Source organism: Danio rerio, chromosome 13 (assembly GCF_049306965.1).
Source record: "Danio rerio strain Tuebingen ecotype United States chromosome 13, GRCz12tu, whole genome shotgun sequence".
Classification (NCBI taxonomy): Eukaryota; Metazoa; Chordata; class Actinopteri; order Cypriniformes; family Danionidae; genus Danio; species Danio rerio.
In genome coordinates this window covers 51093861-51115914 of record NC_133188.1, presented here as the reverse complement: position 1 = coordinate 51115914, position 22054 = coordinate 51093861, and the positions used below count along the sequence as shown (strand labels likewise).

The 22054-nt window shown below is 35.4% G+C and overlaps 1 protein-coding gene across 3 annotated transcripts in view; it reads left to right on the top strand.

The window, feature by feature from the left end:
• The first annotated feature begins 1937 nt into the window (after positions 1-1937).
• bcl2l11 (BCL2 like 11) overlaps positions 1938-22054 on the top strand; it is a 62802-nt gene continuing 42685 nt past the window's right edge. Inside the window, exons 1-2 of one of the 3 annotated variants that reach the window (XM_073919170.1) lie at positions 1938-2202; positions 14696-14970. In XM_073919170.1, coding sequence (XP_073775271.1) covers positions 2186-2202; positions 14696-14970 — 292 coding nt within the window. In that variant the 5' untranslated portion in view covers positions 1938-2185. 3 annotated transcript variants of the gene reach the window in all.

The following is a 22054-nucleotide window of genomic DNA, read 5'->3' as shown; positions in this document are numbered from 1 at the left end:
CTCCCGGTCCTCCTGATTAGCCTATCCGGGCCTGTATGTTTTAAACAGCGGATGCCCTTCCGGCCGCAAGTCTCCAACACAGTACTGGGGAACACCTATAAACACATCCACACACACACACTCATACAGTACGGCCAATTTAGTTTACTCAAAACACCTATAGCGCATGTGTTTGGACTGTGGGGGAAAGCGGAGCACCCGGAGGAAACCCACACAGGGAGAACATGCAAACTGAAACGCCATCTGACCCAGCCGGGACCTTCTTGCTGTGAGGCGACAGCACTACGTACTGAGCCACCATCTCGCCCAAAGCCTATTTTAAATAGCATTATAAATGCCATATTTTACCTTACTTTTATATTTATTTTAATGATCTCATAAATATGAGAATATTACTTTTTTTCAATACGGGCTAAAATAAAATGAAACAAATTGTCCAATAGGAGGCGCCAAATTTGACCTCTGACCTACTTCAGAACTTCACAACCTTTTTATTATTATTATTATTAAACAAAGAAAACTAAATCTCAGAGGTAACAACAAGGTAACAAACCAAGTACAAAACATTCAGCATTAAGCCACATGTGGAGGTCTCTGTGGCAGATAAGGGAATAAAAAATAAATAAAATAAAAGCTCAAAATACATTTATGAATGTCCGATGATGTTTTCCGGACACGGCAATTTTTAAGTAATTTCGGTGAGGAGTAAAAGAGTTTTAAGTTCGTTCCAGGAGAGATTTAAGTTCGTTGGTTGAGTGGGCGTGGCCAGCAGAGCAGCGGAGAAAGAGGGGAGCGAACAACTGTTGTTCTGAGTCTGTTGGCTCCTAAAAGGAGACACAAACCGTGAGGAGACCCATGATTTTATACAAAGGTAAAATGCAAATAAATAAACAGTAATTTAATGCCCTGCTAAATTTGTTATTCGTAATTCCATATGCACATATCCACAATTTGTTCTGCAAACCCTTTCAATGTGGTGATGTCATTGGTCGATGAATATTTCCTGCTTGTTATCAAACTCATAACTGTAACAGGAGGCGATTCAATCATAATGTTTAAACAGCTATCATCACATTATTCATCAATATGTGGCTCTTATTGGATTCTCGGAGGCTCTAGAAGTTAAAAAATGTACAACAGGAAATACGTTGGGACCATTGTTTTTGTTTACATCCCTCAAAATGGTCTATATATTATAAACATAATCATGTTCATATAAAAGGTTACTTAAACAAATATATAAAATATAAATAGATAAAATTCACACAAAAATATGTTCAAAGGTGAATATGATTTTTCAGTTCAATTTTTGATAATTTAAAACTCTTCCTGGTGGTACCTTTTTAAAAATGTCCATCAAATTACTCAAAAAAAAAATTGTCAAATGGTATTAAAACTTCCACATTCCAACAGAATATGTGTTAAGAGCAGCCTGGCAGTAGTTACATTTAGGTGGTGCTTCGTTGTTCAGTAAATAGAAATGTGTCAGCCTAGAATGTCCAATTCCACAACTAGTATAGACAGTCTGATCATGCCTGGTCTCAAATTTATAATTTCAATTAAAGCTGATAGGTGCTAACGTTATCTTAACTGATGCTTAACACACACACACATCTGTTAAGATCTCAAAAAAAGTACTCGAGGGTGTCTTGAACTTTTAAAAGCAGTGTATATGATAATTAGCAAGTAAAAAGACAGTATTCACGATGAATTTTACAATGTGGATTTCTGGTTTTAAAATACATCTATAAAAATCTGTCTTCAATATTCAGTTATATTAAATGTCAGATGTTCATTATTCAAGTTAAGAAATTAAAAACATAATATATTCAGTTTTGGCACTATTCAAGCTCCATAGTGGGTTTGACCATCGCAAGCCCCTCCCTTTGTGGGCGGAGGCACTTCTGCAGAGGTCTTTGCATGAGTGAACAGAGATCAGAGGAAACTTGCTCTCTGTGAGCAGCAGACGCACAAGACTGACTCTGGGTGAGGAAGTGCACTTAAGAGACAAAAGAAATCATTCAAAACAATCTCGTGGACGGCTTTTTCAAACAGGAACTTATTATATGACAGCTATCCTGAGGAAGACTATTCATCCAGATTTATAGGCGTTGATTTTTCGGATACTGGGATTCTACTTTTATCATACTTTTGTTATCTCTGCATGAGCTGGTGAAGTCAGAGGATGTCTGACGAGTCAAGGTGAGTTCAAAAGGGACTCCTTAATATTATTATTGTATTATTATTTCTATTATAATTGTGTTATTATTATGATTATCATTATTATTGTAGTATTATTTCTATTATTATTATTATTATTGTGTTATTATTATAATTATTATTATTGTATTGTTATTATTATTGTTGTTGGTATTTTATTATTATTATTTCTATTATTAATATTGTTATTGCTGTTGTTATTATTATTGTATTGTTGTTTTGATTATTGTTGTATTATTATTTCTATTATTATTATTATTGTATTATTTCTATTATTATTATTGTATTATTATTTCTATTATTATTATTGTTGTTATTATTGTATTGTTAATTATTATTATTATTATTGTCATAATTATTATTGTTGTTGTTGTTGTATTATTTCTATTATTATTATTATTATTATTATTATTGTATTATTATTTCTATTATTATTATTGTATTATTATTTCTTATGATTATTATTGTATTATTATTTCTATTAATATTTTATTATTATTTCTATTATTATTATTATTGTTGTTATTATTATTGTATTGTTATTTATTATTATTATTATTATTGTATTATTATTTCTATTATTTATTTTTTATTATTTCTATTTTTATTATTATTATTATTATTATTATTTCTATTATTATTATTTTTGTTATTATTGTATTATTATTTATTATTATTATTGTCATTGTTATTATCATTATTATTATTATTATTATTATTATTGTATTATTATTTCTATTGTTGTTGTTGTTATTATTATTGTTATATAATTATTTCTATTATTATTATTATATTATTATTATTATTGCATTATTATTTATTGATATTGATTGTTGTTTAAAGATTGCAGCAACTTTGAAACTTTACAAAATATACAAAAATGGTGAAACATTATACATATTACATTTTAAAGTAAAAATATATATAAATAAGATAAAAGACAGAGGGAGAATGATATAAGGTTACACAATGAAAGACATTTCTGTCTTTTAAAATAGTTTTTATCCCCATTAAAGATAACATATATAGCTTATCTATATTTAACTTAAAAAATTAGCAAGTATTGGAGACTTTTCCAAAAATCTACACTTGAGTAAATAACTTGTCCATTATAGCAAAAAATATCATCAATGTATGAACTGTGTGCAAGATTTAGAGTTGTTATAAAAGAAAACGATGCAAAAAGTATTTAAATAAATGTCAACATTCATCTTTTCTGCACCCCACTGTCAACTTTATCAAATGAAATCAGTGTAGTTAACTCACAATAGACTGAAAGTTAATTAAATGGAAGTTGAGTTAATGAAATACCACATTACTTAAATGGATTAAGTTTACAGTACTCATATAGATTCGTTTTTTAAACAATGGTTTGTCGCAAATGGTTTCCTCAAACGGTTTGAGTTGCCTTAACTTATTGGGTTTTACAGTACTCAGCTGGTTTGAGTTCTCTTCATTTATTGGGTTTTACTGTGCTCAACCTGCTTCTTTTACCACAGTACTCATTATTAGGATTAGTTTTTGAATTTAAATTTGTTGCAATCAGTTTCCTCAAATGGTTTGAGTTACCTTAACTTATTGGGTTTTACAATGTGAGAGATCAGTCCAAAATAGCTTCACACAAATAAATCCAAACCCTTGTTTTCAATATTGATCATATATTTATTAAGTATACTAATACAAGGATAGCATGCATGTGATATTTTACAAGTAATTGCGGTATCACTTTATTTTGATGGTCCCTTTAATGCATTTTTTAATTTAAGTTACATTGCATCTACATCCCAACTAATTCCTATTAGATTATAATAAGTAGACTGTTAGGTTGGGGTTAAGGTTGGTGTAAGCTGAAATGTGCTTGCAAAGTTTCTTATAATCAGTTAAGTGTCTGTTGAAGGAGCAGTATCAGCAGATATGAAGCAGACGGTCTACTAATACTCAAATGAGAACTAATTGGCATAGATCAATGCAAGTTTTAGTCCACAAAACGTGCAATAGGCACCATCAAAATCAGGGCTCTACAATAAGGACTGCCCGGTGGCCCAGGGCCAGCGTGAAGGACGCTCGTGACGGTAGACAGGATTGTTACTGGCCCCTATCGGCCAGTAACGGTGAGCATGAAATTTTTCTCGTAACATGGTAACAACAATTACAGCGACAAGATGGCAACGTCTAACTATGAGGCTAAAAGAAAACGTCAGTTTCTAAAGTCTTGGAAGCAGACAATTACATGGGTACTAAATTAAGAAACTGGGAGAAAAAAAAAAGAAAAGAAAAAAAGAGTTGTCGGTTTGGCAAGCCATTTTTATAAAAATAATTTAGAATTGCACTAAAATACCAGCACATTTTTCATACTGCTCTTTCGTTTGCATAAAATCAAACTAATTTAGTTCATTATACATTTATTAACATTTTTAAATGTTTAAATTCTAGATTCATAGAAATTATTTTGCCACATTATTTAAAATATGTGGCTAAGAACTAGCTATTAACCTTTTTTTTTTTTTTTTTTTTAGTGGGGCCAGTGAAAATTTTGGCAGGGCAAGTAAAAACCTAAACCACTGGCCCAATCGGCCCAGTAGAAAAAAATCCTTAGCGTTGAACCCTGAAAATAAGGTCTTACTGTAATATCTTTTATTTTGTTAGCTAGCAAATATCTCAATAGGCCTTATAAAACTTCAGAACAGTGTTCTTTGCTAATTCTGAATAGTGAAATCATAGCAGCCAATGACTATCAACATTGTTTACAGTCAGTGAAATAGCGCTAATGTTCTGAAGTCATACTTGTATGCTTTTTCAGACCCAATATTCAAAGTACTATATAGACACTCAGACACAAGTTCACAGTTCAAAAATGAACAAAAGTGCGAATATAAAACCAATTTTACCTCAGTCTCGCACTCTCAGTAAAGGACCGTGAGAAAAGTTAAATTTTTCTTCGTTTTTTGAAATGGGGTCGACACATGGTCGCCTCACAGCAAAAAGCCTTGGCTGGGTCAGTTGGCCTTTCTGTGTGGAGTTGGCATGTTCTCCCCATTTTCCGGGTGCTTTGGTGTCCGACACAGTCCAAACACATGCGCTATACAGTAGGTGAATTGAATAAACTAAATTGGCCGTAGTGTATGTGTGTGAGTGTGAATGAGAGTGTATGGGTGTTTCCCAGTTCTAGGTTGCAGCTGGAAGGGCATCTGCTCTGTAAAGCATATGCTGAATAAATTGATGGTTCAATCCGCTGTGAAATAAAGGGACTAAGCTGAAGGAAAGTGAATGAATGAATGGAAAAGGTGTTTTCCAGTAGCTTTTTGGTTAGGACTTGTGTCATTCAGCGTTGCATGTGGCAAGTTTCACAACCTCTCCCATTACTCCTAGTTTTATTTTTCAGTACTATAATTTTTAAATAGTTTTGACATGCAGGAAGACAGAATGTGAAAGTTGTCCATCAGCAGAAGGGGATTGTGGACATTTAAATTGCATATCCAAAAATCCACCTGTTTTGGAAACTTGACATCAGGTGGGCTTAGTCTCTATTTCAGAGGTCACCACAGTGGAATGAACCGACAGATCTAGAACTCTAGAATTATATATAAAATCATTGTGTACACTATACAGTTCTGGACTTGCTGCATCACAAACACCAAAATTAAACAATTTATAAAAAACTAATCACTTTCTGGTGGATATTAGGCACGGTTATATATATAGCGATCGTGATTTTCAAAAGTATCACAGCTCTCTGTAAACGTTTATTATTACCATTTGATTAGTCTCCCCATATAGTTCGATAGCGTGCTTGGACCCGGAAGGCACTTCGCATGACGTCACACTTAACAAGCGGATACTGGACATTTTCAAAACCTCTCTCTTTACCCCCAGTGGCTGATTAAGGAATTGCATTTACAAAATTATCATTTCTTTTAACAGCTTTTTTTTTTTTTTTTTTTAAATCAGGGAGGCTGAAACTTAAAACTAAAGTGTATTAATAGAGTGTGATAGTCTACATTTCTTTGTCCAGTCGGGACAATGGACATTTTCACAACGTTTTTCTTTACCCCTAGTGGCTGATATGGGAATTGCATGTTTAAAATTATCCCTATTTTTGTAATAGCTGTTTATTTCAGGGAGACTAAGATGTAAAGGCAGTGTTTATCGATAGATTGTATAGCTAGACATGTTTTGTAATCTCTTTTTCCCCCAGTGGCTGATTAGGGAATTTCATGACCCACATTTAACCTTGTTTTTTAATAACTTTGAATAGCAAAGAAATGGAGACATAAAACCAGTTTTAATTGCTAAAGTGCGATACTGGACATTTTTCACAACCTCTCTTTTTGCCCCCAGTGGCTGATTAAGGAATTGCATTTAAAAATATATTATTTCTTTATAATAGCTTTTTTAAAATCAGGGAGGCTGAAACTTAAAACTAAAGTGTATTAATAGAGTGTGATAGTCTACATTTCTTGGTCTAGTGGGGACAATGGACATTTTCACGTTTCTCTTTAGCCCTAGTGGCTGATAAAGGAATTGCATGTTCAAAATTATCTTTGTAATAGCGGTTTTCAGGGAAACTAAGATGTAAAGGCAGTGTTAATCAATAGATTTTGATGCTAGACATGTTTTATGATCTCTCATTTTCAGCCAGTGGCTAATTAGGGAATTGCATGACCCACATTTAACCTTGCTTTTAAATAACTTTTATAGCAAAAAAATAATAATAAATGAAGACATAAAACCAGTGTTAATTGATAAAGTGCGATACTGGATGTTTTTCACAACCTCTCTTTTTACCCCCAGTGGCTGATTAAGGAATTGCATTTACAAAATTAATATTTTTTATAATAGCTTTTTTTAAATCAGCGAGACTGAAACATAAAAATAGAGCGTACCAATAGAGTGTGATAGTCTACATTTCTTTGTCTAGGGGGGACATTTTTACAACTTTTCTCTTTACCCCTAGTGGCTGATATGGGAATTTCCAAGTCTAAAATTATTCCTTTTTTGTAATAGCGGTTTATATTGAGGAGACTTAAGATGTAAAAGCAGTGTTAATTAATAGATTTTGATGCTAGACATTTTTCACAATCTCTAATTCTTCCCCCAGTGGCTAATTAGGGAATTGCATGACCCACATTTAACCTTGTTTTAAAATAACTTTTATTAGCAAAGAAATAGAGACATAAAACCAGTGTTAATTGATAAAGTGCAATACTATACATTTTTTACAACCTCTCTTTTTACCCCCAGTGGCTGATTAGGGAATTGCATGACCAAAATTTCCCCTCTTTTTGTAATAGCTTTTTACAGACAATAAGCCGAGACATAAAACCAATGTTAACTGATAGAGTGCAATGCTGCACATTTTTCACAACCTCTAATTTGTCCCCCCAATAACAAATCTGCATCACCAAAATTAATCTTCTCTCTTTTTTGTATTAGGTTTTTTTTTACAGCAGAAAGAAAGATATATATAAAAGCAGACTTAATCGATAGTGATTAACTCTTTCCCTTGATGAGATAACTTGTAATTAAGAGAAAACTAGTTATTTATAAGTTAATTAACTTCTTATAGTGAGTTAATTAACACGTTTTTCATGAAAAATCTGCGTTTTAGCTATATTACAGCAAGATAAAGCCCGAATACAACACTCCTTTGGAAAAAGTGTCACTTAATGCACGGTTATGGTGCACAGGGTTGGGCAAAACTACATTGAAATGCATTTTAAAATAAAATACCAAACACCTCAGTTTTAATTGCATCAAAATACAGTACTGTATTTTGGTATATTAAAGGGGTGCTTTCACACCTGCCTTATTTAATTCGGTTGAATCGCACTACAGTTAGTTGAATGCAGCAATCGTATTCGAGTGCGCACCAAAAGCGGACCAAAGAAGTGTACCGAGACCTGCATGAAGAGGTGGTCTCGGTACGCTTTCAAACAAACCCTGGAGCGTTTCGTTTGTGGTGAGAATATGATCTGAACTAAAACAGGTCCAACCGCAAAAAGTCCTTTTGGACTAATCCAGCTGCCGTAGGCCGATGCGCTGTGCATTATTGGAAATGAAGGAAAAATATTTCTTGAATGTTACCTGATGGATCGTTGGTAATATTTCCGCAAGATGACCATGTCGCAGTTTAGCTAAATTAATTCACGCCTCCTCCTGGAGTGACGTGCGATGCATTAAAACATTGTTTTTTAGCCGCGGCCGCGCTTTATTCTCGAAATGTATAGCTTGTCTAAAGCAGGGATACAATCAGCCAGCGCAGTCGTCCCTCCATAGTCAAAAGAGACATTTTGTGTCTGCCGGTTTGTTTATTTGCGGGAGTTTATTGGCATTTCCCCGCACGTGAATTCTGACCAATCGATAAGTAGTTGAGGAACTATGTTTAACAACATCTGGCCAATGAGTGATGTGGATTTGGTCACATGACTGCATTTTGGTTCGGGCCAAAGCCAGCAGTGTGGTGTGAAAACCACCCAAAGACGGCAGAAAATGCAACAATGTATCAGTTATTGCCCTTGGTCCGGACCAAATTAACCGAACTACAGATGTGAAAGCACCCAAAAACTACAAAACTACCACAAAAGTTTTTACAAGGGAGCATTAAAGGGTCACGAAACACCAAAACACATTTTTTGAGCCGTTGACAGTCGTATATGTGTCCCACACTGCTAAAACACTATGAGGACACATATTTAAGTTGAAATTGGTTGTTTTTAGGTTATTTCAAGCAAATTCATGCTTACGGTGCAAAACTATTTTTTTTAAAGCTGCCTCACGGCCATGAGATCTTACTGTGTATTCCAGCATGTAGACTGGACGTCTGTACCTGAGAGTACCGTATTACGTCTCCGAGTGTGCTGCATTAATGCATGAGTAACAATGTTACAGTGTTTAGACGGCAGAGAGACGCCACGTTGTGTTGGCAAAACAAGCCTGCAGTGTCGCTTTCATAATATGCTGCCGTGAAGGTTTTGTTTTCATTTTCTCTCTATGAGAGTGCAGCTGGACTCACGTATGGATTACAGTGCACGCGACGCGTGGCAACAGTACGTGTCTAAGGATCATTGTTTACCCGAGAACTTTTCTCATCTGCAAATGGTGAGATGCAAATTTCCTGCTCGTCTCCTTTTAATACAGACGCGGCTCTAGTTGCTGTTGATTGTCCTGTCTCTACAGCTTTGGTAAGTGCGCGCCCAGTGGTCTTTCTTTATTCAGATGGCAAGGTTAGTTCGTATCGAACTAACTATTACACCGAGTGTAAACATGTTAGCACCACAACCAAACTACTGCCGTCGTGTAGGATTTTTTCACCGCATTTTGTGACCGGAATAACACACACAGCTTTCTGACGCTACCTGTCGTGTGCATCTAAGTTTCCATCAAATGCGGAGGTTTTTTTTCTCTTATTCGCAGATCGGTAACAAAAATTGCAAGAAAAATACACGCTGAGAGCAGTTCCTCGAATCAAATATCTCGTTTGTCACGAGGAGCTTGAATGAAATTCCTGAATGAAAGAGCCAAACTGCAGTTAAAGTCCACCATTTATTAATTTGGCAAATAATTCGACTACTGATGTCCAAGTAAACACAGTCACTTTCTCCCCGGTGTGTGTGTGTGTGTGTGTGTGTGTGTGTGTGTGTGTGTGTTTTGACACTGAAACTCAGCGCGTGCCCAAATCAACACTCCCATATCATCCCTCTTTTGTTCCTCCGACACTCCCCCCTAAACAGAGCTGGACACGCCCACTTTCCTGACTTTTTCCAAAGTAGAGGTGTGAAAAAACCCTGCTGAAACAAGGGGGTTTCATGGCCCTTTAAGGCCCCGTTTACACTAATGCGTTTTAGTTTGAAAACCCATTCACATCACCCTGGCTACGTTGTTTCACTTTCTCAACAATAAAATGTAAACATGATATAAGGAACTGCCTATTTTAATTTTAATATTAACAACTAAACAGACAGCAGAAATGTTGAGGCGTCGTGCTGCATTTATGAGCGTCATCTTCACTGTGTGGATATTTATAACTAAACGGAGCCGATAACAACTGCCTCCTTTCAATTTCAGTGAAAATACGAAACACACCCTCTCTTTTGCTGAATATCAGTTTTAATAATCGATAATGGCCATTATAAAAATATAACATAAAATAAGTTTATACATTATAGGAAATAAAGGCAAGCGATCAGTCAATATACAGAATGTAGGCTACGTGGTTACATTAATCATTAACTTATCTTTGCGCTCAGCCAAAACACGTTACCTGAAAACAAGTAATAGATTACAATGACCAAAGTCAGGGAATATGTCGTTAGATAAAGACAACAAGATGAATGAAATATCCCGTTTAATAAATATAGTGAGATTAGATCCAGCGGGAGATGCTTGATGAGAAGTCCGACTAGCACAGCTCTCATCTGGGTAGAAATGCTGCAGCGCTTGACAAAGAGTGTCTGTGTGGTCACGTGATGTGCGTTTTCAGCGTTTTGGTGTGGACGGAGAGCAGTTCAGAAACGCTGGGTAAAACGCGAGTGTGGACGCGGATCGTTTTCATTCTAAAACACCGTTTTAAAACTAAAACGCACTAGTGTAAACGGGGCCTAAATTTCTTCACAAACCTTTCATGAACAGGCCTATTGGATCTATCCCTTCATGTTTAAACTGACTCAGTGAAGTAAACGGTGTTTGATAGCAGCAGCTTTTCTCTGACCAACACTGTTAATGATTTTTGTAAATCGCACAGTATTTAACTGTAATATGGACTGTAGGACTGCCATGCAGTATGTTACTGTATTTTTACAGTAAAAATATAGAGTACTGTAAATACATATACAGCAAGTTAAATGGTGCTGTAAATCTATACAGTAGTTTTGCTGCAGTATTTGTGATTTACACTAAGATTTACAGTAAGTTACTGTTGAACTGCTGCAAGTAAGTTGCTGAAAATTCTACAGAAAAACTGATAACAGTGAAGTTTAAGCTTCTCTGCATCTCATTCGCCTCTACTCCAACTGTACACGAGGAGGTGTTCATAAAATATACCTTACATTGTAGTATATACATTGTAATGTAGTGCCACTTTCATTTGCCATCGTTTTATCTTTATTTACCATTTGAGCCAAATAGAGTTGAAGTCAGAATTATTAGCAACCCTGAATTATTCGCCCTCCTGTTTACATTTTCCTCCAAATGGAGAGAAGATTTTTTTCATCACATTTCTAAACATAATAGTTTTAATAACTCATAATAACTGATTTATTTTATCTTTGCCATGATGACAGTAAATAATATTTGACTAGATATTCTTCAAGACGATGGTTTGTTCCATCGATTATCAGGTAAAAAATGCTTAAAGGGGCTAATAATATTGACCTTAAAATGGCTTTTAAAAATTAAAAACTGCTTTTATTCTAGCCGAAATAAAACAAATAAGACTTTTTCCAGTAGAAAAAAATATTATCAGACATACTGTAAAAAATTTCCTTGCTCTGTTAAACATCATTTGGGAAATATTTAAAAAAAGGAAAAAAAAATCAAAAGGGGGGCTAATAATTCTGCCTGTGCATGTAAACAATTATATCGAAATTTCTAGTTTGGGTGTAAATTTTTTGGGTCGTCTAAAGCATTTCCTTATATGTTGCTCACTTACCTTGGAATTTTAATTATTTTGTTGGAGTTTTTAATGGTAACATTTTATAAATGTTGATTTAATTTTGCACAAAATTTTAATCTTAAAGGGATAAATCAGCTGAAAATGAACATTTATTCACTCTTAGGTGTTTCAAAACGTTAATGAGCTTCTTTTTTCTGTCGAACACCACATGAGGTATCATGCAGAATGATAGAAATCGATTGACTTCCATAGTGGAAAAACAAATACTATGGAGGTCAATGGTTACCGCTTAGATTTTTTTCTAATTAACTTATTACTGTTTAACAACAACAACAAAAGAAACTCAAACAGGTTTGTGACTAGAAAAAGTAAATAAATCAACTATCCCTTTGTTAACTTATTAAACTATCCCTTTAAAAATGCGTCAAATAACCTCAATGTTGGAGATTCCTAATGTTCTGCTAATAAATGGATGCACAATTTTCCAGGTTTTCTCTGACATAAAAATCTCAATCAGATGTAGCCTGTGGAGTTATTCTCTTTAGTGTTTGTGTGTTGTAAATGGTGCGTGTTGTCATCTTGTCACAGTTTGGTAATCTAATGAATGACAGAATAAAACGCACGCCGAGGCTTTGGTAAACTCAGCTTGTATTGCACGCAGCTTTACATCGTTTCAAAACTACCATGATTCTCTTGTGATGACTTGTGACACTTGTGATCAAACATTATTCAGCCAGACTGAACATGAAATACACCGTGTGAAAGAAGAACTGTCGTGCTTTTGTTCTAGTTTAATCTCAAATGTTTGTGTACATTTCGGGACTCGGTTGTGTGGTTTGAAGAAGTTCTGTGGGGGGTTGACCATCGCAAGCCCCTCCCCTTATGGGCGGGGCACTTCTGCAGAGCTCTTCGCTACAGTGAACAGAGATTAGAAGAAACTTGCTCTCTGTGAGCAGCAGACGCACGGGACTGACTCTGGGCGAGGAAGTGCACTTAAGAGACAAAAGAAATCATCCAAAACAATCCCGTGGACGGCTTTTTCAAACAGGAACTTATTATATGACAGCTATCCTGAGGAAGACTATTCATCCAGATTTATAGGCGTTCATTTTTTGGACACTGGGATTCTACTTTTATCATACTTTTTGTTTAATCTCTGCATATTTCACCTTTGGTTGTTGTCTTTATCGCAAAACATGATGCGCTAGCGCGATCGGAGGATGTCTGACACGTCCAGGTGAGTTCAAACGGGAGTTTAGTACATTATGCCGGCAACTTTTGTTGTATTCTTTCTCTTTTTTTTTACATATATAAAGCAATACTGCTTTTCAATATTATCGTTTTAAAACGTAATCGCCGTGATTTAAATTCCCCCCAAAAAGATTTATTGAATAATTCGTTAGTTAATTTTCGCTTGCGTTATTCTCCGTGTTGACGATCGAGCGCAAACGCGCAAAACGCAAAGTTGCGCGCGACGGGAAAAAAGTGAAACTTCTGATGCGCGTTTGGTCGCTTTAAGTAGCGTCCAGACAATGTCACAAAGACAAAAGTTGAGATGTAGTAGAGCAGTCCACTCCCCTCGATGGCCTTTACGTGTTGACATTCAACCACTGTGAATTATTTAACCGTGTTTTGCAATGGAAAGCGTCAGGCACCTGTTTGCTTTGTTTTCTTTGCCGCTACCCACTAACAATACACGCCAAATGCGAATAAACTCTCGGTTGTTGTTGAAGTTCTGTACATGTACGCCAGGCGATACCCTACCCACGGGAGAAAAATACCCATCCATTAGCGCTTTACTCTTGAAATAAGGCTCACAGTGTTCCCGGTTGGAAACAATGGCATTTTGGGACGTGTCGTGGGATGCGTGTTTTTCTTTTCTTCATGATCATCACATGCAGTCGGACTGTTAGAGAGATGTGCTCGCATAACTTTGCGCTACTGTCTGCTGTCTGTTTGCCTGAACACTTGGAGGCGTCGATGCGCTCCTATTAATAGGAAACTTTGTTTTGGTGCGCGCGATATTGTTTAGCGCCGAGCTCTTGGTGAAAATAAACTGTTGAATAAAACTGAAATATGAAAATAAACACTGATCATTTCTGATCGCTGATAAGTGAAATTAAGCAAAGAAATAAACACATTGTGGTATTGTTGAGTGAAAACCCCGTTCGTACAGTAGCTGCGCTATTCAGTCAGTAAAGTGCTGACATTGCAACTCGGTGACAAGTGACATCGAAGCTGAAAATAAACTAACAAAGAAATCGCCGTCAAATCGCGTGCGCGTCAACACGCGCGTCCACAACACTGCCAGACAAGCGCAAACGCAACAATTATTGCGGTAAGTGACACGACAATAGACTGACTGCGAGTTTGCTCTAACCTTTTCTCTCAGCTTATATTTGCTTTTTGTTTTCGCGGTTTGTACAAGCCGGCTGACAGAGTTGACTGGTTGACAGAGTTTACTGGTCCACGCAGAACTCTTCAGGGATGTGTTTTCATTTTAAAGAGCCCGACAGAATAAACCTCTTTAGCCCAGCACGACGAAACAAACAAAGATGAACGCGTGGACATTCCGCTACAGCGCGAGCTCAAAGTCCACGCCGCATTATAATTCGCGTGTTGTAGTTTTATCCCAAAATGTTGACAGTTTCGCTATAAGGAAGAAATAGGAAGTTGAAGAGGAGCTCGTTTGTGACGCACTTCACCGGGTTACTACTCGCAGCGCTCGCTGCCAGCTGAGTTTCCCAGCGCATGCTATTCCGCACGAAACAGACGGGAAAATCAATCCCCCCTCACAACAACCCACACAATTCCTCTTCGAACCGCTTGTAAAAGACAGTAATGAGTGTTTTGTTTGTTCTGCAGAGAGCAAACGCTGGCCAATGGCCCGGCCTCGCAGGGAAGCGGAGAGAGCACCGGTGGCGGAGTGGTGTTGCCCGCCGGGCACTTTGATTTCCCTCAGCCGGGCGAAGGGGACCCGTTAAGGGGAGGGATATCCATGTCGAATAACCAGTCGAGGTCACCGATGAACCGGACTTTCTCCAGGTCCTCTAGTGGCTATTTTTCCGTCGACAGCGATTCTGTGCCAGGTTCCCCTCTAATGCCCAATATTTCCGAAGCGCAAGACGGACAAAATGATGGTAAGAGCCCCCTGGAGAATAAAAGTCACCGTTTTTTTGGTGTGTAAACATCCCAAGTACGCGACGAAAAGTTTTTTTTTTTACCCCAGAGGAATAGTCCGTTGAGATTTGAAATTTTAAATGGAAAGATTAAAGCAGCCGAACGCAGTTCTCCCGCCGTTGGCATCCAACACGCGCGAATTTTTCCACAGTATTTCCAATAATATGTATTTTAAAGTCTTATTTGTTTCATTCCTGCTATAATAAAATCAGTTTTATTGCGTTTTATTATGCTACAATATCATTTTCTTCCCACCAACAGGCAGTTTTGTGAATATAAAGGGCAAGTGTGCGTGGGCAGACATAAACTATATTTCCTGTGAAACTATTTCATAAGTTCAGTTAGTTTAAGTACTTTGATTTAACAACAATAACTTTATATAATGTTTTATAACCAATGATATTACAAAGTCTAGCACTTTACATTACTTGCGGTCCTTTCGAGTGTAACCCAAGCCACAGACAGTGACAGATTGTACAGGTGAAGCAAATGAGCATAAAAAACATGAATACAGTTGAATCTCACTGTTTATAAATGTCATCCGTTTAAGTGCTTTGGATGTTTAACTTGGCTGTGGCTTTTCTACATTAGTGCAGTGATAAGCGTAATGTTTTGATGCTTGGCAGTGCACTTGTCTTGAAAATCTCTTCCAGAAGGCATGTTCTTCTCATTTGCAGCACATATCTGCCTAAAGCCAAGTCAGCTCATTTGTCTTTGTGACAGCTTCTCTAAGAGAAATAACCTGCATCTCTGCATTTAACAGCAATATGTTGACTGTATTACGTGTTATTGTTGATATGACGTTGCATTTTTGCTGTCACGCAATAACAAAAATGAACATAATTAGTAGTCATCATTTAAAAAGCAGTAAATGGTTAAACATTTCTTCTTCATTTTAAAACGTGCTGTGTTATCATCAGTATTTTTTGCATTTTGAGCCGAATTTCGTAAGTGTACCATATAAAAATGCATAACATCATAAGACTGTCATTAAAAAACTCAGGCCTAATTTTACAAGTGACTTTTCTCATCCATATGTTCCTAAAAACATATGAACTTCATACATTTACTCATAACAGTATATATATATATATATATATATATATATATATATATATATATATATATATATATATATATATATATGCGTATGTTCATTTTAAATCGGGCAATTTTACTAAAAACTTTAATTAATTGAAGGACCCCATTCAATATCACGCAACTTAAGTCCAGAAGCTATACATCTGCGGCTGGAAGTTAACAATAACCATTTATATTAATACAACAATACTTGTTTTTACATTACTGTGGGTTTAGGGTTGGGGTAGGTGCTAATAAAATACAAATCAATGGGTAATTTAATCAATAATAGCTATGCAAAAAATATGTGAAGAAACAACCTCTGTGAAGCCCATGACATGCACTTACTGTAGGTTTTTTGGAACCATAAAAGTCAGACAAGTCGTGAAGAACAAGAATAATATTCATAAATTTATATGAAATAAATAACACTATATGAAGAGAAGTGTCCAACAATGAGGATAAGTCACATTATTTGCGTATTATTAAGTTGTTTTTCTGCATTTTTGCTGTCACACCACAGGACGTTTTTACAGTACAGTTCAGTAAAAAATTTAAAAGTAGTATATGGGCAAATATTAATCGCGTCCAAAATAAAATTTTCTTTTGACAGTGTATGTGCAACATACATATATATATATATATATATATATATATATATATATATATATATATATATATATATATATATATACACACACACACACACACACACACATACAACACACACACACACACACCAGTAAAAAGTTTGGGGTCAGTTTTTATTTATATTCTGTTATTCTAAGGCAGCATTTATTAAAATGTAAAAATAGATTGTTAAATATTTATTTAAATAAATAATAACAATAATTAATAATAGAGTGATTTCTGAAGGACCGTGTGACTCTAAATACTGGAGTAATGAAGCTAAAAATTAATCTTTAAAATCACTGGAATAAATGATTAAATTAAATAATTAACTACTTTTGATCAGTTATCAGTTCACAATTTTACTGTGTTTTTAATTAAATAAATGCAGCCTTGGTGAGCAGGAGGAGCTTATTTTAAAACATTTAAAAATCCTACTGACACCAAACTTTTATCCGGGAATATATATATATATATATATATATATATATATATATATATATATATATATATATATATATAGTGCAAGTCAGAATTATTAGCCCCCCTTTGATTTTTTTTATTTGATTTTTTTTTTTTATATTTTCCAAATTATGTTTAACAGAGCAAGGAAATTTTCACAGTATGTCTGATAATATTTTTTTCTACTGGAGAAAGTCTTATTTGTTTTATTTCGGCTAGAATAAAAGCAGTTTTTAAATTTTTAAAAACAATTTTAAGATCAATATTATTAGCCCCTTTAAGCTATATTTTTCTGAACAGTCTACAGAACAAACCATCATTTTATAACAACTTGCCTAATTACCCTAACCTGTTAACCTAATTAGTTAAGCCAGGGGTAGGGAACCTATGGCTCGGGAGCCACATGTGGCTCTTTGACCAAAAATATGTGGCTCTCCAGCTGTCTCCCTTCAATAAAAAATTAAAACTGTCACTAAAAATAAATTTCCTATTGTCAATACAATTACAAATGACCTTTTTATTGTATATATTTACAGCAAAATGAATAAGGATAAAAGGACGTTTCAACCAGTGTGCGTGTGCGGCGCTGTGGATTAACTTGTGGATTAATCTGACACCAATAAAGGGCATGAAACTTACATTTCTATGGTAACCTTGTGCACATAAATTCAAACAACATTCATGAGTGTTTATAGCAAAAAGAAACATCTATAAATGTCCTTATATCCCAATGGCTCTTTAAAAAAATGCATTTGCCAAAGAAATCTGAAATGGTTCTTTGCTAAAAAAAAAAAGGTTCCCGACCCCTGAGTTAAACCTTTAAATGTCACTTTAAGCTGTATAGAAGTGTCTTGAAAAATATCGAGTGAAATATTATTTACTGTCATCATGACAAAGATAAAATAAATCAGTTATTAGAGATGAGTTATTAAAACTATTATGTTTAGAAATGTGTTGAAGAAATCTTACTGTAAAAAAAAAATTGGGGGGAAGAAAATAAACAGGGGGGCTAATAATTCTGACTTTAACTATATATATATATATATATATATATATATATATATATATATATATATATATATATATATATATATATATATATATATATATATATATATATATATATATATATATATGAATGCATATGATACACATACATAAAACAAAATGTTGTTACGTAGATATTTCAATTTTTATAAAATTTGTATCATATACATCTACATTTTATATCTAAATATAAACATTACCCAAAATATACGCATGCATTTGTATTTTATGTATTTATATATGCATAATAAATATACACATTACGCACACAAACATATTATTTGCCCAGCACTAAAAAAAATGAAAAAAATATAAAGTCAGTGACTCCTAATATTTTCTCAAACGCCAAGCTTTAAACTACATAAATATATCTATTGTTTCTACAAAAAGGGTGTTTTACCAAAAAAAACTAAAATCTATTTGTCAACTACACTGAAACAAATCATTCAAAGATGATTACTTGGATCTCCCTGTGTTCACGTGGGTTTCCTCCGGGTGCTCCAGTTTCCCCCACAGTCCAAACACATGTGGTGAAGGTGAATTGGGTAGGCTAAATTGTCTGTAGTGTATGAGTGTGAATGTATGGATGTTTCCCAGTGATGGGTTGCAGATGAAAGGGCATCCTCTGCGTAAAACATTTGCTGGATAAGTTGGCGGTTCATTCCGCTGTGACAACCACAGATTAATAAAGGGACTAAGCCGAAAAGAAAATGAATAATTTAATGATTGCTTAGATCTAATCAAATTTTAAGTTAAGTGGTTGTAAACAATTTGTTTGGGCTGAATTTAAACAAACAAATTAGTTGAACATTAGTACATTTTATTTGTTAGTGTAAACTCAACCCATATAAAGTTTTTGCAACAAGTTTGCAGGCATCATTTTTTCCACACTGTACAAATGCTGAATTCAACACAATCAATTTGTGTTGGGACAACATAAGAAAATTAAGTTAACTGATTAGTTTTTACAAATTCAAGTGAATTGGACATAAATCAATTAAGTTGTCTTGTTAAGTATCAACAAATTAAGCTGTCAGGTTGTCGTTTCAGCAACATTTTAATCAAGTAATTAAAAAAAAGGCAGCAAACGTAATATTTTGAGTGCATATTCAGTCAGTATGTGTGCATGTGCAAACCTCTTATTCCATTCCCCAAATCTCGCAAAACAAACCTAAAAAGCACCTGACACTCATAACCACAACATTTCCCCCAAAATGCCTCTGATGTAGTGAGCTGAAGATGCAAATAATATAACTATTACGAACATAAACATTAGGTGAGCAGGTTAGTAGAACAGCCATTGAGAAACAGAATATGTGCACTTACTGCACTCCAACGAAATGGTAAGGTATACAATCTAGGCTTGGGCAGAATTCAAATTTTGATACAGTCAAACCTCCTCCCTATTTTACCTCGGTATACAGTATTACTGTGCAATATAAAAAACACTATGATGTAAGGCTCAGACTTGGTCCAATCATTTATTACTCTCCGTGTGGTACAACAAAATCAGTCAACAAAGAGGGAACATCACTGAAAACAGTCCCATTGCGAAAAACCACTCCTCTTTTCTGTCTCTCCCTCTCCACTTCACACACACACACACACACACAATACTGCAGCCCCGCCCCTTGAAAGACCTGCACATTTTACAACGCTGTATATGCGACCTTAGGTTCACCGTCACCTGTTTGTTGCACAATTTGCAAATTGTCTTGTTCGTATTAGAGATCTGTGCACTGTGTATAAACACACACACAGCACCATGCTCTCTCTTATTTACACACACACACACATACACACACACACACACACACACAAACAGCATCCACATGGAATCGCGCGTGCTCGCTTGCTTTATTCTGAAATTTATTCCTGCACCACAAGATATCTGGCTGGGTCCCGCGGCTTACGCGGTACAGCAGCGGGAATGCAGACCTCTAGTTCGTATTTACCACGTCTCCCATCTCGTTCGGTCAAAGCCCGAAATACTGCCAAACTGCAGAGGTTGTGTTCTTTCGAGACCAGGTCACTTGGTGCATGACTCGCCATCTTACCTCACCTCTCTCTCTTCTTCACACTGTCCCGTGATGACAGTCACGCATATGCATTTTTAAGCATTAAATTAATAACAATTATTATTTAATACTTGTCTCCTATAAAAGTGCATTGTTTTTTATGACGGTATAACGGTATTGAAACTGATACCGTTGCTATTTTTAGATCCCGCAGTATACCATATTACCGTATTACCGCCCAAGCCTAATACAAACAAATACAAATTAAACCTCAAACCTTATTAAATGTAGATGCTAAATCACTGATATGTGTGGGTTTGCACTGAGTCTCAGTTATAAAGTTTAATTTCTATTTATTTTATTTTCAAGATCTGAGGTGAACTTTCTGCTGCTGCTTTCAGTAGTATGGCAATACATATTATGTAAAATGGCATTCAAACTCATATTATTAGCATTCAACACTGAATAAAACCAGCCTGATCTCACGATAAAACGTAAGTATTGACGATTCGTTCAAGTTCAGTCGTATGAAAATGTACGATTTTTAAAAGGAGGCGTGGCACCTAACCCCACCCCTTAACCCAACCGTCATTGGGGGATGAGCAAATCGTACTAAATTGTTCAAATTAGATCGTATGAATTCATACAAATTAGCCACTAAATCAAAAAGTTACGAAATGCCGTGACATTGTGTTGAATAAAACACATGAGGTGTACCTTAGGTGATCATCGTCAGTTTTCTGTTGTTCAGCTGCAATAAATAGAAGCCATTTCTAAAATTTCAGGTGTTAATTAGGACAAAAACTTCTTTTACTCTATCCTCTGTCGTTGCTTTTAGTTTGAATTCAGTTTAAATCAGCCTTTGTTGATGTTCTCAATCTGGCAACCTGCTCTTGTGTGTTTTAAACCAGGGGTGCAATACCTAGTTCAACCCCTGGGTATCAAACTTACAAACTGCACCTTTACAAAAACATATTAGTTTAAGTGTATTGAACATTGCTCGGTCCATTCACATAATCTCGCAAAACAAACCCAAAATGCACCTGACACTCATAACCTCAGCGTGTGACCCGCCTTTCCCAAAATGCCTCTGATGGAGTGAGCTGATTTGTCTGTTGTCGTCTTGTTTACTGTCACCGAGGCCTCCAGAAAGCAGTCAGAGAGAGAATTGGCCTTAGTGCACGCAGTCAAAATAGACTAGCCTGTCTTTTGTGAGGGCTAGACATAAGATCCAGCCCATCTCTGTTTTCCCTATTGAGAGGCAGGAGATATGAGATGCTGAATTGTCTTCCGGTAGCCACTCTTAATGGCCAAGAGAAACAACAAGAAGTTATCAGGGCTCTCATCTGTTTCTCGCTCGGCAGGAGAGTTCCTCTAGCATTGGCCTGTTGTTTATATCGTTAGCTGCTGCATTGTGTTGGCACAGGGTCTTGAATGTACACGTATGAACCTTGTGACTTTTTTTGTTGTGCGTCAAATATGTTATCCGGTCAAAGATGAATGAAGATGGGGTGAAAGAACTAAACCAGAAACGATGAGTGCATGTTCTGCTGGCCTCTTCAGTGTTGATTTAGATCAGATTGTGTGCTTATTTAAAGGGATAGTTCACTCAGGATTAAGATTTGATTGTGTACTTGTTTTTTTTTAACATGTTTAAGGTTGTCAGCAGAAAAGAAGATGTTTTGAAGAATGTTGTAAATCTGTAACAATTGACTGTATTTGTTTGTTACCGTTTTACAGCATTCTTCAAAATATCTTATTTTATGTTAAAGGGATAGTTCATCCAAAAATGAAAAGACTGTCATTA